General features: G+C 42.0%; 1 protein-coding gene and 1 long non-coding RNA gene across 4 annotated transcripts in view; one reads left to right on the top strand and one right to left on the bottom strand.

Moving 5' to 3' along the window:
* Positions 1 to 1,681, bottom strand: part of EGFLAM (EGF like, fibronectin type III and laminin G domains) — a 75,399-nt gene extending 73,718 nt beyond the window's left edge. Inside the window, exon 1 of one of the 2 annotated variants that reach the window (XM_063422482.1) lies at positions 1,339 to 1,681. In XM_063422482.1, the coding sequence (XP_063278552.1) occupies positions 1,339 to 1,447 (109 nt within the window). In that variant the 5' untranslated portion in view covers positions 1,448 to 1,681. The remainder of the gene's footprint in view (positions 1 to 1,338) is intronic. The other variant, XM_063422483.1, reaches the window with a different exon arrangement.
* LOC134563993 (uncharacterized) lies at positions 663 to 14,153 on the top strand. Of its 2 annotated transcripts, XR_010083448.1 has the most exons (4): positions 663 to 916; positions 1,997 to 2,056; positions 8,795 to 8,942; positions 13,769 to 14,153. It is a non-coding gene; the product is annotated as an uncharacterized LOC134563993 (long non-coding RNA). The 2 variants fall into 2 exon arrangements; XR_010083447.1 differs by lacking the exon at positions 663 to 916 and having other exon boundaries at positions 1,926 to 2,056.
* Positions 14,154 to 14,700: the final 547 nt, after the last annotated feature.

Below are 14,700 nucleotides of genomic sequence, written 5' to 3'. Positions count from 1 at the left end.
TAATTTCCTCAAGTACTTAATGGTGGCTGTTATGACAACCAAGGATCATGAGACTAGATCCCTAAGAGACAAGGTCAGACCAGTAAAATTAGCCATCTGTCCAGTAAGGGTTTTAAGCTCAGGCTGTATTTAAGTATTAAGTTTCCAACTGTACAGGCATTTGTTTTCTTCTCATATGAGCAAGAAAAGGCACAATAGTGATTCTAAAAACCAGCAGTAAAAATCTGGGATACTGGATACTGGGATAAATCAATACTCTGGGATAGATACAAAGAGGATCTGAAGCTACAAACACTGTGTGAGATGAGGCAGAACTTAGTTAAACTTTTTGTATTTTCAACTGAACTGATCTCAGTGAACTCAATGATAAGAGTCACTGTTGGTCACAAAGACTGCAGGATAGTCCCAGTGTTTGAGGCAGTCCTGGGCATAGCTATCTTCTCTTAGCACTGCAATTTATAAAATATACAGAATGTCAAACTTCACCACGCACTGTGTCTCATCTCATTGTTTACATTTTACCTTACTGTTTCATATGCTGCAGACTGTAAAAGGGTTTTAACAGGCTCAGGATTTTAACTTTCAACCTCTAAGGACTGTGCAGGACTTCCTTGATCAGCGTGCAAACCTCCCACCGACAGCCGTGGGAACTCTCCCACAGGACACGGGTGTAGCTCTCAGCCAGGAGCAGGACCAGGAGGCACATCACGTCATGCTTGCTACACGATAGCTACATTTTTGGGACAAAATCATAGCTTCTCTAGTAATTTTTCTTTCACATTTACTACTCAATGTCTTAGGTCATTTGCTGCCACACATATAAATGTCACAGCCACGGAACAGCCTTCCCGACACGTCACTTCTGACTGGCTTAGAGGTTCACCTGGCTTCTAACTCTGCTCACGCCGCACCGCAGGTAACGGGATCCAGGGAAAACCGCATACATTTTTTGCTGATTTCTTCCACAGTAGCTGCAGCCTGGTCCTGGACTGTAAATCGAGTGTGCCCACCGGCACCGGGTGTAAGATGTAGGAGAAAACGGGTCATACCCCGGCTCCGCAAGTTCACGGGTCCCTGCCACTGCCTAAGCATCCCCTCTTCCCCGTGAGAGGGCGGCAGGGGCTCGCAGGGAAGAGCGAGGAGCGGCGGACGCCCCGCCGGGCACCCGGAGCTCCCGGATCGGCCACCCGACCTCAGGCGCTGCCCCGCTGCCCACCCGGCCCCGCTACCGCCCGTGCCCGACCCGGGGCGGCCCCGGTGTTAAAGACAGGCGAACTTCGTCCGTGCCAGCGGGGCGCGGGGCGCGCAGCCCTCGTCTGGCGCTGCCGCCCGTCCTACCTTGCCGGCGGGGGATGTTCCTGCGCGGCGTGGCCGCACACGCGATGCACGAAGCCAGGAGCAGCACCAAGGCGAGGCAGCGGCGGGGACAGCCGCCCGGCACCTCCATGTGCTCCGAGTTCCCCCGCCGAGCGGGGAGCCGGGGCCGCTGGCCGCGTGCGAGGGGCGCCGGCGCCGCCGCGCGTCCCCTGCGGGCGGAGCCGGGTGCGGAGCGGGGCCGGAGCGGAGCGGACAGCGGGGCCGGGACGCGCTCCGGGCAGGGACGGGAGGGACGCAGGGAAGCGGGGAGGAGGCTGGGTCCGGCCCTTTGATGGGATTACGGCCGCCCGGCGCGGGGCACGGCTCGGCACCTCCCCCGCGGGGCGCCGCCGCCCCGGCGCGTCCGACCCGGCCCCGCTGGAGGGGTCGCGGCGTCCCCTGCCGGGAGAGCCCCGAGCCGGCGGGGTCGCTCGGCAGCCCGGCCCTGCCCGCGGGGAGGGCGCTCAGGACCCACGCCTGGGGACCGTGGGGCAGGGTGCCACCCCTTCCTTAGCGGGGACCCCTGCCCTCCCCCCCGCCCTCGGCCGCGTTCCGCCCTGCAGGACCCCAACTCCGGTACTGCCCTCCCCGGGAAGCATCGGCATTTGATACGGGTTTCTTAAATTTTTTTTCTCCGAAGGTACGGGGCTAAAGAGCTAGCCTACTCCTGGGGCGAAGGCGAAGCCAGGAAGAGGATTTGGTGAGGAAATTGTTGTTGAATTAAGAGGATAAATTAAATTTAATCCCCCCCAGATGGAGGCTGAGACCTATCCAGGCACTCAGACTAATATAGAAGCCCCTGTGGAGATTAGAGGGGATGGGGAGGGCTGGGGGCGGAGGGCAGGGGGAAGCGATCCCGAAAAAAACTTGACATAAACAAGAAATTCAAAGCATCTCTTCAGAGCAATGAAACACTGGTGGGATGAAAGACCAAATCCATTTGGTTCAGTATCTCATCTTTAAAACTGAAAAGAAGTGCAGAAACTTCGTATTAGCAGACATAGGATTATCTGCCCTCTGCTCCAAGTCTCATCCTAAGCTTGGTTACTTAGAGATCAGTATAAACCCTGAAACACCAGAGTTGTTATATCTTGAGGGTTTGTGTGGACTTCGGTTTGGAAATTAGCTTCATTTGTTTATTTTGCTGTTTACTTTGATAATTTTCAGTGGGGTTGATGTCCACATAAATTATGTGTGTTTATACAGTCTCTTTGTGAACCTGTAAAACTGATACTCTGTTCAATGAGTTCCATGTTGTAATTTTATGACATAGGGAGAAAATCCTGGAAGAGAAGAAAAGCTGTCTGTCTGTGGGAACAATGCTGATACAGGAAAATTAGGAAATCTGTACCTTTTTAGGGTATGAGAGGAGACAAGAAAATGGTGATGAATTCCTTTTGGACAGAAGATCAGAGGAAGGGAGTTGAGCCCCTACCCTGTAAAAGCACTGCAAATACCTCATGAAGAAGTGGGAGACGGCAATCAAAGCCTTCACAGGAGACAATGGAAAGGACAGACCTTGCCTACCTCAGGGACAAGGGAAGGAGACAGAAACCTGGTCCACTTAGAAAGGCAGCATCCAATTTTCAGAGTGATCACTGCCAGGAGAGTATGCTTGAGGCTACAGGATTTAGAGATGAGGAGTTTTGTAAGCGTGATTTGGATGCCAGTGGTATGTCTGTCTCACACTCTTATCAGCCTGCCTTTGCAGAGACAGAAGAATTGCAGTACATGTGGGAGAAGTGCAGGACTCCTGGCAGGAATTCCTGGCAGGGTCAGTAACTGTAGTGCACTGTGAAACTAGTTCACAGGGCAGAGAATGAATTCTGGACTCCATATTTGCCCCAAAGGCCCATGGACTGCTCACTCATTGGCAAAAGTGGCAAGAAGATCACAGCCAAGGATGGAGAAAAGCAAAGCCTGTCCTTTATGTACCCTCCAAATAATTGTGGTTTGTACAGTGTGCTGTCATCAAGTTCATTGCAATTTCTGTTTTTCTTCTCTCTTGATCTCATTCCTCCCTTCTTTCACTCCCCCATTTCTTTCCTCTGACTTTCTTTTCTGGCAGTACTCATAATAACCACTGTAGTTTGCCTTCTCACATGCGTATCTACCCAAAGTATTCTGTGATTAAGTTGTAGTTGGACATATTGAGGCCAAAATGATGGGAACACCGAAGTTGATACTGCTGAGTTTAAGAGAGTTATAAGATTCAGACAGATTTTGTAATTTTAATTACAGTTTTGGGAGATTATCTCTGCAGCCATGCAAGTTGGCAACTTGCCTTCTGCTTTGATGGAGCAGGATATTCAGTTCTGGATGTATGGAGAGGTGCTCTTCCTGAAAATCCTACCAACAAAGGTAATCCACTACAAACCTGGTGAATGCCCTCTAAATAACAACATGATTCCCATGTTGTTTCTCACTGGTAAGATTTTTACACTCTCCTCATTGGCATAGTCCCTGTTGTTTTCCAGTACTGATTAAAATCAATACAATTTGGCACACATTTGTTAATGCAACCTCTGTCCAGAGGGAGAAGCATTTCAGTGCAGTACACAGCACAAAAGCTTAGAATTTTGTTTAAAAGATAAATGTATGCCTTGTTCACTGATCTGGGAGATGGCAAGGTGAGTCAAGAGTTGCATGAACTTTTGACAGTGCTGAGTTTTGGGAGGTTAGACTTGCTGAGTTTTGTGCCTGTCTCAGACAAGCTTGTGAGATACATCATCGTCTTACAGACAAAAAATTACCTTTATCATGGAGGACTCTGTTGTACCAGAAAAGCACAGTTACTAATGATACCTCGTCTGCATGTTCATCCAGCTGCTTCTCCTTGTCCTCACTTGAAACTTGTTCTGTCTGGATTTGGCTTTAATCTGTGGTCTGCAATTGGATTCAGCCTCTGAGCCATTTCTATACCAGTGATGAGGTTCTTGCTTTCCTCCTGGGAATATCTAGATGTGTAAAATATCCATCATGTGCCTTGTTCTCCAGTGGCTGTAAATACCTGTTGATAAGTCTTTCAAAAGTCCATAAACCCAGAAGTCTAGTGGTGGTGGAGGCAGTTTTTCTTCATTATCTCCTTCACCTGGGAGGATATTAACTAACTCAGCAGATTAATTTGGATATACTAACCCTGTGTTCGGGTTAAATATTCCATTTTTGCTCTTGCTCTGTAGTTCTGGGAAGGTACCAGACTCCAGTCCACATAGTTTCTTACTCAGTGAAGCAAAGGGATACAATGCAGAGAATTTTCCTCTCACCTCTCTTCCTTAAGAAGCAATGCATGTGCATACAGCAATAGGGATGCCAGGAATGATGTCCTGGGAAAGCAGGGAGTCACCCCTTCTCCTTGAAAAGATAAAATTAGATATAAATGCAAAGCACCAGATTTTTAAGCATGGCTGTAACCTCTCTTTCAGGTTTTGGAGGTCCAGTGTAACAGGACTTCATTTTTTTTAGTAAATTTTAAAGTTAGCATGTCAGGGTTCTCTAAGAAACAAAGTGTGTTTAGTAGGCATCTAGACCATTACTCATTCATAGTTAAAAATAGATCCCTACACTTATTTTCAACACTTGATTTTACAATAAACACTGTGGAAGGACCTAAAACAGGATGTTTACTCTAAAACTCTTTGTAGAAGCAAGGAAACCTTTATTTGTGGGCAGCTGAGTGAACAGTTGGAGAGACTGGTAGCAGGAGAATCTGGCCGGTGAGGTTATCAGGCTTTTCCACGGTGATTCATGGGGGTAAAAGAGCCTCGTCTGTGCCTTGGAGCTTGTCTTCACTTGAAAGAGGAGTGTAAAGTTATGACATTTTCCAAAGTTGCTCAACGTGTGGATATATTTAGTCCAGAATAAGATTTAATGAAAAGCAATGAAAAAGTCTTTTGAGATAGAAGTGTACAAATAGGGGCATCTCAGGTTGAAATGGGATATTCTATACCTTTATAATTCTTTTTATGACAAGAGTATAAGGGACAGATGAAGACATTTGGAATCTGGACATTTTCATAATCATATAAAGAATGGATTCTTTTCTCACTAGCTAAAGCTTTAATTTTTTTTTTTTTTTTTTTTTTTTTTTTTTTTTTTTTTTTTTTTTTTTTAATAATCAGCATTTTTAAAAAGACAAAATTCCAAATATGTAGCATTGTGTCAATTTGTTCACCATCCACTATAGATTTTTTTCTGGAGTTTTTCATAGGTTCTTCTCAAAGAAAGACTGTAAACTTTTGCTTATTAACATCCTTCCAGTATGTCAAGATCACTTTATCTGTTTTACCATGCTGGCATTAATTCCTATGAGATACTGATTAAGAGTTACACCAATCTGTGTATGTGTTAAATAGAATTATATAGAAGAAAAGATCTTTTTATTGACTTTAGTGAGTTTATAAATTTTTGGAAAATGGAAGAAATATTACTTACTAGCTTTCAGAATTAAACTTCATAAATGCAATATCACTTAAACCCACTTAAACTTTAATTTAACAATCTACATTTTGTTTTATAGCAATAACAAAAAAAAAAGTGGTAATATGCATCTTATTATTAAATAAGAAACTAGTGATGTTTCATAAATTAATATATTTGTTGCTTCTGCTAATCTTTATAATAAATAATTACCTAATTTAAAAAATGCCTTAGATGTGCATAGAATGCATGTGATAATATCTCACTTAAAGCCATAACTCTTCTGCATAAATTGTTTTTTTCTGGCTTAACTAAATCAAGTGTCTTGGGTAGATCTGTTTCTGATACTCTACAGCCAATATACATCTGAACAGATTAGGAAGTTCAGGCTCCCAACAAACTCAAGGGGCAAGAGTCGTGGAAACTAGTTTTCCTGCAGAGTTGGTAGGGCTTGTTCCTTAGGATATTATTAGGAAACACATGAAGGTTTATGTAAATTTAAACTACCTTGAAACAGTGAAGGGGTGAGTTTATCCTATTAGGTTCTTAGCTTCTGACACCATCTACTTATTTTAGATCTGGATCTGAACTGAGACTTCAAGGCTCTTTTATCTCTGTGTTTTCCTTAAGACAGCCTATGAAGCCCTGATTTAATTAATTTAGGGGAAGGAACCCAAAACAATCCCTGCCTGCCCTTTAAGCTAATCTTAATTTAGAAACAACTATACGTCAGAGGCATATTACACATGGACATCTATTAAATGCTGAAAAAACAACACCAAATAAACAGCATCAGATTCTCTTGTCACATCAATAAATATTTGACATCTATTTATTACCCAAACTGACAGTTTTAAATCCATCAACCTCCCCAAGGGCTCAGATTCTTTTTGTTCTCCATTGTCTCTCGTATGGACGGCTGTAGCATTGCCAGAAAGCACACATGAGCATCTGCAAGCAATGACTGTGCTACAGAGAAGAGTCTTTACAGCCTTCATTCACGTGCTGTCAGCTCTTTCTCCTAACCTCCCTGGCTCCTTCTGTATTCTGGGCTATTTTTCGGTCCCTCTATCGCCTCCCTTCCTATGACATGTCAGGATGGTTATATTAAATACATTTCACGAGTTACTTGTATTCCATCAGGAATTACAAACCACAGTCAAGACCTGTAGTTCTACACAGAGAGACCAAGAGATAACATAGAAAGGTCTTGTTGTGGCCCAGACTTCCAAGCATGCCAGAAGTAAATGCTGAGAATAAAAGTGGGGAATGGGAAGATAATAAAAGACAAGAAAAATAGTGGTCACAGTCTTAAAGTCATCTGACCAGTATAAACCATTCCATTTCTCATTGTTGTCTCATTCTTTTGCCCTCACTCATTTTCGCTTTTTTTATGCCACATTAGTACTTATCATATTATCAAGTGTTCTTCCCTAACACACCATACATTTTTATTAGTCACACTTTGCAGTCTATTTTTAGTTAAGATAATCTATATTTATAATTTATAATAATTTATAATAATTTATAATTAGGAACTAGTATGCATTACACTGTTAAAACAATAGGATTACAAGGAATAAACATCAAGTGTTCCATTTGTGGGCCAACTTTGTTAGTGTTCAAATCCCAAAATGTAATCCCATAGTTTCTTTTGGTAAATATTACTTTTTCTGACTCATGTAGTGAAGAATTTGACAGCTCTTTGGTCATAGATTAGGGTGTCAGTGTGCTACAGATGTCCAAAGTAAGCTCCAAAGACCATTCAATCTGAGTAAATATATCTACAAGATTGGAAGATTCTTAAGCAAAGGAGCCCCTTGGACATGGGGCCCCGCCACATGTGGTAGCTTGTAAGAGCCAAATCTGACACTTATTGTTTATGAGAAAGCTATTTAGTTATTCTTTCTGTCAGGCTTGTTTGTGGATTTGTAGATTCCTGTTTCAGTAACCTTGTTTTCCTTCTCCTTTCCTCTTCCTTGGCTCTGTTTTGGTAAGGTGGGGAAGCATTGTTTTGAACTCAGACGCTCTTTGTAGTGTCCTTTATTCAACTCATAAAGAAACAGCAGAAGCACAAAGACCAAAACTAAAAAAACCTTTTCACCAAAGAATATAAGCATATTTTTATTAATCTCCCTCACAATTTCATCTCAGATAAGTCACTAATTCCCAGGTTTACTCCTGGTGATTTAGCAGACCAAATTCTTATCTCACCATCAGTTCTTTGGACCTATGGCAAATGCAATAAAAAGCAACAGAAGGAAGAAATGTGTTGTTTTACAATCTTGATATTTCTTTAGACACTCATAAACTTTACATGCAGTAAATATTAAATATTTATTATTTGTAAGTGTGGAAGGTGTTGGAAAAAATATGGGGTTTCTGTCTTTTCTGTTTAAGATGATGATATAAAAAAATGAGTGATCCACAATGCTTTGAGGAGCTCAGTGCACCATCTTCATGTTTGTTTTCCGATTTCAGTCCTTCTGCTGCTCTCAAAAAAAAGTGACTTCAAAGATTGTCTTTCATTGTTTTTGTATTTAATATAATATGTGTCATCTCCCCACCCTCTCATCTGTTAACTTCACAGACTGGGGTATAACTCCTGTTTAGTATATAATTTCCTGGAGTGTTTTTTCCTACATTTATGATCAAGATTTCAGAATCACAGGATCACAGGATGGGTCAGGCTGGAAGGGCTCAGTGTGGGTCATCTGGCCCAACCCCCCTTCCCAAGCAGGGCCATCCCAGAGCACAGGGCACAGGATTGCCTCCTAACAAATGGGATATCTCCAGAGAGGGAGACACCACAGCCTCTCTGGGGAATCTGTCCCAGTGGTTGGTCACTGCACATTAAAGAAGTTCTTCCTCATGTTCACGTGGAACTTCCTGTGCATCAGTTTCTGCCCCTTGTCTCTTGTCCTATTGATTGGCACCACCAAGCAGAGCCTGGTCCCTCCTCTAGACCCTCCCTGCAGACACTGCAGACATTGATGGGGTCCCCTCTCATCTCTTCTAGAGTCTGAACAGGAGTGATTCTCTCAGCCTTTCCTCATGATAGAGATGCTCCAGTACCTCCATCACCTTTGCAGTTCTCTGCTGGACCCACTCCAGGAGCTCCATGTCCCTGTTGTGCTCCAGAAACCAGAACTGAGCACAGACTCCAGGTGAGACCTCACTCGAGCTGAGTGCTGGGGCAGGATCAGCTCCCCTGACCTTGTGGCAGTGCTGTTCCAAAGGTGCCCCGGGCTCCCTTGGCCTTCCTGCCCACAGGGGCACTGCTGGCTCATGCACAGTTTGTTGTCCAGCAGGACCCCCAGGTCCCTCCACGGAGCTGCTTTCCAGCAGGCTGGGCCCAGCCTGTGCTGGCACCCAGGGTTGTTCTGCCCCAGGTGCAGGACCCCGCATTTGTGGAATTTCAAACTCTTCTTTCCTGACCGTCTTTCCAGCGTGTCGAGGGCCTGTACAGCACTCTGGAGTATCATCTACTCCTCCCTTCTTACTTGCCAAAAAGAGAACTAAAAGATGAATTTGCAGAAGGAATGACATTTTTGGGAAGGTCATTGAAGATCTACAAGATCTGCTTTCATTCAGTCTCTTCTCCTTCCATAGGGAAATATAAGCACTGGAGGCAAAAGCAAAAGCCTTAAGAAGTTGAATTTTTCTTTCCAAGTCATGGAGAAAACTGCTGAATGAGTGCAATGTATCTTGTAGGAGCCCTGTCACCGTCTTGACTGTTCTAACACATTGCCATGGATGTAACATATACCAGTTTACCTCTTGAACCTGACATTAAGAAACCATCTTGTAGGTATTACATGGTCTCCCAGTTCACATGAATACAAAAGATAAGAGGTCTGCAACTAATTTTGATCATAGATGATGTTTCTTTGATCTAAGATGTTCCTCCTCTGTTTCTTTCCAAAGATCACTGAAAACTTCACTTGCCACACATAAATTCACTGTCTTGAAACACAGAGAAAATACCATAGAGACAATTCCAGCTGTCTTGCAGCTTGACAAACCTCTAAGGAGCTTTTGAAAATCATCATTTTTTGAAGATATCTTTAAAAGCAGTTCCAAGTGTTTGCCCTTGCGGGAGTAGTAATGTTTATGTAAAAATAGCTGGTAGCAAGGTCCAGCCAATAAACCATAAAGGCACCAACAGCACCAACATAGGATTACAAAGTGAATAAGCTGTGAAACCTTTTAACTTTTTTGGTTTTTGACTAAGAAAATAAATGACATGTGTTATTTATTTCACAAGCTTAACCAGACATGATCTTACATCTTTTTTGTCATTATAAAATCCCCTGCCTGTGCAAATACGAAAACAGTGGGTTACTGAGGTACTCATCCTAAAATCATGACATTTATTTTTAGGCTGAAAGATGTTTTAATCAAGACAATTTCCTTTTTCTTTTCCTGCATAGGGTAATATCTAGGTTCTGCACAATTCTAGAGGGGCAAGTTCAGCTCTGGCTACTACTGGCAGCAGTCACTGGCACAGGAACTGCCCAGACTGTTAACATAAGGGATCTGGGAGATTCTTTGTTTCCCCAAGAGAACACAACCAAATGAACTCTAGAGTAGTCATAGAGCAGCAGATTTTATGGAGTAGGAAATGTCATCATACATCTTATTTATGTTTATGGTGACTATGTTGTGGATCCATATTTCAGGCTCCAAGTGTCTTGGTGGGCTGGGAAGCAGTACAAGGAAAATGGTGCTGATCTGTGACACAGTTTCAGGAGATGGGGTTACTATTCCATTGATGTAACCACAACTCTGCAGGTGGCTGATGGCTTCTGTGCAGGGCAGCTGTACACTCACTTCACGTGTGATATTCATGCTATTGTATGTAAAACTGTCCCAGGTCTTGGTCAATTGTTCTGCTTGCTGGCCTGTTCATGCATCTCCATTTCCTTTGACTTTGAAATTCAAGGCCAGATTTTTCCAGCAAATTTTTCTAATGCCAAGGCAGTTTTGACATGCATTTCCACTCAACAGTCTTGTGATATTGCAGAGTGGGTGGGGTTTACGATACTGTGTTCCTTTCCTAATGTCCATCTTGAGCTTGTTCTCCTAAAATTACCGCCCCAGTTTCAGTGCTGAACACCTTGCCATTTGCTTCTCTGTAACTCACTGCTGAGCTATATGGCATCCCAAGTGCAAAGGCAAAGTCACTGTGAGGCAGTGATTTTGGACATGAAGTTATACATGAATTTGGCCAGCTGTCACCTTGCCAATGAACATACCAATTTATTTTTTCTCAGAGACAGGGAACAGAATGGTATATTCAGCCTGTAATTCAAATATGAGTTCTCCATCTGATTTAACCTTTTTTTACTATACAAAGAAGACACTTTGTTTGTAACTTAGACCACATGGTTCTGCAAAACTTATTAATGCAATTGCCTTCCTGGACTGGAACCAAAACTGGTAAGGCCAACTGAAAACCTTTTAGTGGATTTTGCGTTTGTCAGATGAATGTTGAGGTGTTCAGGCATGATTTTTAATACCTCTATGCATGGGGATATGTGAAGCTGCATCCACTCTGCTCCCACTAAAGGCACGAAAGGGCACTAGCTGGGAAACACCACTCTGTATTCTGATCTATGCACATATGTAGGACTTTGTATCCAGCTTCCAAACAGTATGAAGGTCTCTGAGCTACATTGCTCTTGTGTAAGAGCAAAACTCTTATGTGGTCTTAGTGAGACCAGAAACCTGATGTGGACACTGTAAGAACCCATCAAATTTACTTTCTAAGAAAAGTTAAGAAGCAAGAAATTATGCTTTGGCTTACGAGACATAAGAAAAGAAGCTCATTGACCCAGCCCCCTAAAGACTGCCCTTTTTTTTCAGGTGCATGTGCTACAGATTATTAGCGTTTCCAAAACAGTCTTAATATTTGCACAGATATGTAACAAAGATGGTAAACCTAAGGCTGAACTAAATCAGCTGTAATATTGAAAATAAAGAGCTGAAGGGAAAAATAAAATACTGTTTGTTGTTGTTTTTTAAAAAAAATCTATAGGAATTAAGAACTTCATGTTTTTGAGAGACTTCCTTACTATATGCCACATCTTTTAAAAATTGTTTTGAATTGCAGTACTCTGCAATATTATAATTTCAGTGGTACTACTGTGGTTTTGACCAGGTTTTCCTTTCAGAAATGCATCTCTGTGTGCATGGTCTAGTGCTCTGCTGGTATGAGGAGCATGTGTACTAGGTGGGATAAGGATACTTAACAAGTGACATCAGGTCTGCTGCTTCATTAGGCCTGATTCTGAGGGATCCTAAAAATGTACAAAAGTTCTTAAATTCTGTCCAGATAAAATTTCCAGACAGAACAAGAATAGCCAGAAAAATGGTTACTTTAACTACATTCGATAGCTGCCTCTGCCATGTTTAGATTCTAGTTAAGCAATGAACTCTATCAAATATTAGATAAACTACCTTATTTGTATAAGGAAGTAAATACTTTTACACAATTTGAAAGTGAAAATACAACAGCTTACATTCTGAGTAATCTGTCCATCTCTACCCATATCTGTGGAGTTATTCTGGATTTATAGTACCATTTTTCAGTTCAGGATCTCTTTCAGATCAGGCTCAAGACAGAGCAGTAATAAAGGGCATATACATAATATAGATTAAGTGGAATGAACCAGGCTGTGTTTCTCCATTCTAGTTGCTAAAGGACCTTCTATACAAAAGAGACAAATCTCATAGACATTTGTTGCAGGAAGTCCAGGGATTTTATTAAGAGGAGATACCAAGTAATTTTTTGCTATGTAACTCAGCTCATTGTTTCATCTGAAACTGCCATAGCAACAAATGCCAACTGTATCTTTGCTTTGCAATCACATTTCCTGAGGTCACTTTGCTGCTGCCAAACACAAAGATGACCAATAAGGATATAGATGTATGTCCCCTTTACATCAGCCATATTATATTTTGTAATATATTAGGTCAGATCCTTTGTAGATTTAAGGCAGGACAGCTCCTAGGATTCTCCATAAGCTTCAGAAAAACACTGCCTCTGGCAGTGACCAAGGGTCTGACCCTAGCACATTACCTTACTGCAATATGGGGAGAAGGGACAGTCTGCTCATGACATAAGATTCCAGTGTTTATGTAGCTTGGGTTTTCTAAACATTTCTTCAAAGTCATCAAGGCTTTCTTTTTCTCACTTATCTAGGAGGAAGACAATGACTGAGTTTTCCTATTAGTTAAAAGCATTTTAACATTATATTTAATATTACAAACTATTTTTACTTTTTATTTTACATGGTGAAAGAATATGTATGTTTGTTCTACCTTTGTCTACCATCAGGAAAAAATATTAGCAAAAAATGAAATAAACAAGTTATGCCCATAAAACCTTCTCAGATCTTTAGGGCCTTCCAGATGCACTCTGTTAACAGGAATAATAGAAGCTTGCATCAGGTGTATCATATCTGTGAGACATCACACAGTTTCTCAGATTAAGCCAATTTAAAATGTATTGAGTGCTGCTTTGTTGGTGTCATATTTAGGTGTCTTTCCTCAAGAATCCTGTTCTATATCTTCCTAGAGTAATTTTTCTTTGATTTATTTCTATTCCTGTTGCAATCCCAGAGGAAAGCCATGCTATTTTCTGTTAAGAGAGCACTGCGTGGGTCCATCTAATGTTGTCTTCTATACATGCAGTAGAATGGCAGTTATTAAAGTGGCTCACTCTTTAAACGTCTCTGACCAATAAACTCTATACATTTTCATATTCTGTAGCCTGTGAGTTTGTCAAGATCTCAGTTAACCAAATCTATTGTGTAATGCCCATGTGGCATGTAATTAAGAGCCTAAAAGGTTTTCATCTTCATTTTGATAGATACTATATTAATGCATACTGCTGAAAACCAGTACTGTGACCTTTCCTTTCACTAGTAATCTAATGCTGACTTTATGCAGAATTTAATTCTTAAATACTACTACTTTTTCTGTCCAGCACAGCCAAAAAAGGCACAGTAGGAAGACAGTGTCTGCAGTGCTCTGTCTCTGATCTCCCCAGAGATCATCTGCCTTTCAGGATGTGGCTCTCAACTGCACTGCAGCACCACTCACTATCAGAGTCTAGAACCCACACCAAAAAATAACAAACTGTTCTGCACTGTTCTGTTGGCCCTGACTTTGAAGCACTTGTGGCAGCACAGACATCTGAATCCTGCTGGGGTGACACTTTTGAGTGCAATAGAGTTGGTGTCATTATGATTGTGACAAACCATCCAGACCTGCTCAGCTGCTGGTTATAATCACATGCTGTGACCACTTCTCTTGCTATTTGCAAACCCATTGTTTGTGAATGCTGGAAAAACAAAAATAAAAATTTGTTTAGGTGGTAAAAAAGACTGCTTAGTTTTTTCATATGAACAAGAAGGATTTTAAAAACTAATGGGAAATGCAACCATGCACTGCGGGTTTGGCCTAGGGACTCTTGTAACACCTACGCGTGTTATAAACAATTAAATTCCCCACCCATGTTGTATGTACACAAGACAGTTTGAATGTCATACAGAGCTCTTAGAAACAAAATGTAAACAGACATTTTCAGCTGCAATGGGAGTCTCAGAAATCAAATGTCAAAGTGCAGGCCTTTGAAAGCTGTAGGGGATCATTGGGGTTTGTTTATTGGATGGTGTGACCTGCTGTCTGAGAACTAAATTGACACTGCTCCAACTTAGTGAGTGAAGGAAATAAAAAGACCTTCATTCTCCCCAGCAAGGTGATGAGTTAGGAAAAGTATAGCAGTAGAACAGAGAAAAATGAGTGCTTCTTGTTCTTGTGGAAGCCAGCCACCGTTGGAGGCTGACAGTAAAAGGGCAGAGGACAGTGTGGTGCAGTTCTGTAGGCTAGTGATATCAGCTTTTCCAAAATAAATGA

The sequence above is a fragment of the Prinia subflava genome, chromosome Z (assembly GCF_021018805.1).
Source record: "Prinia subflava isolate CZ2003 ecotype Zambia chromosome Z, Cam_Psub_1.2, whole genome shotgun sequence".
NCBI classification, from domain to species: domain Eukaryota; kingdom Metazoa; phylum Chordata; class Aves; order Passeriformes; family Cisticolidae; genus Prinia; species Prinia subflava.
Note: the sequence above shows the minus strand (reverse complement) of the source record. Positions and strands in the feature narration are given on the sequence as shown.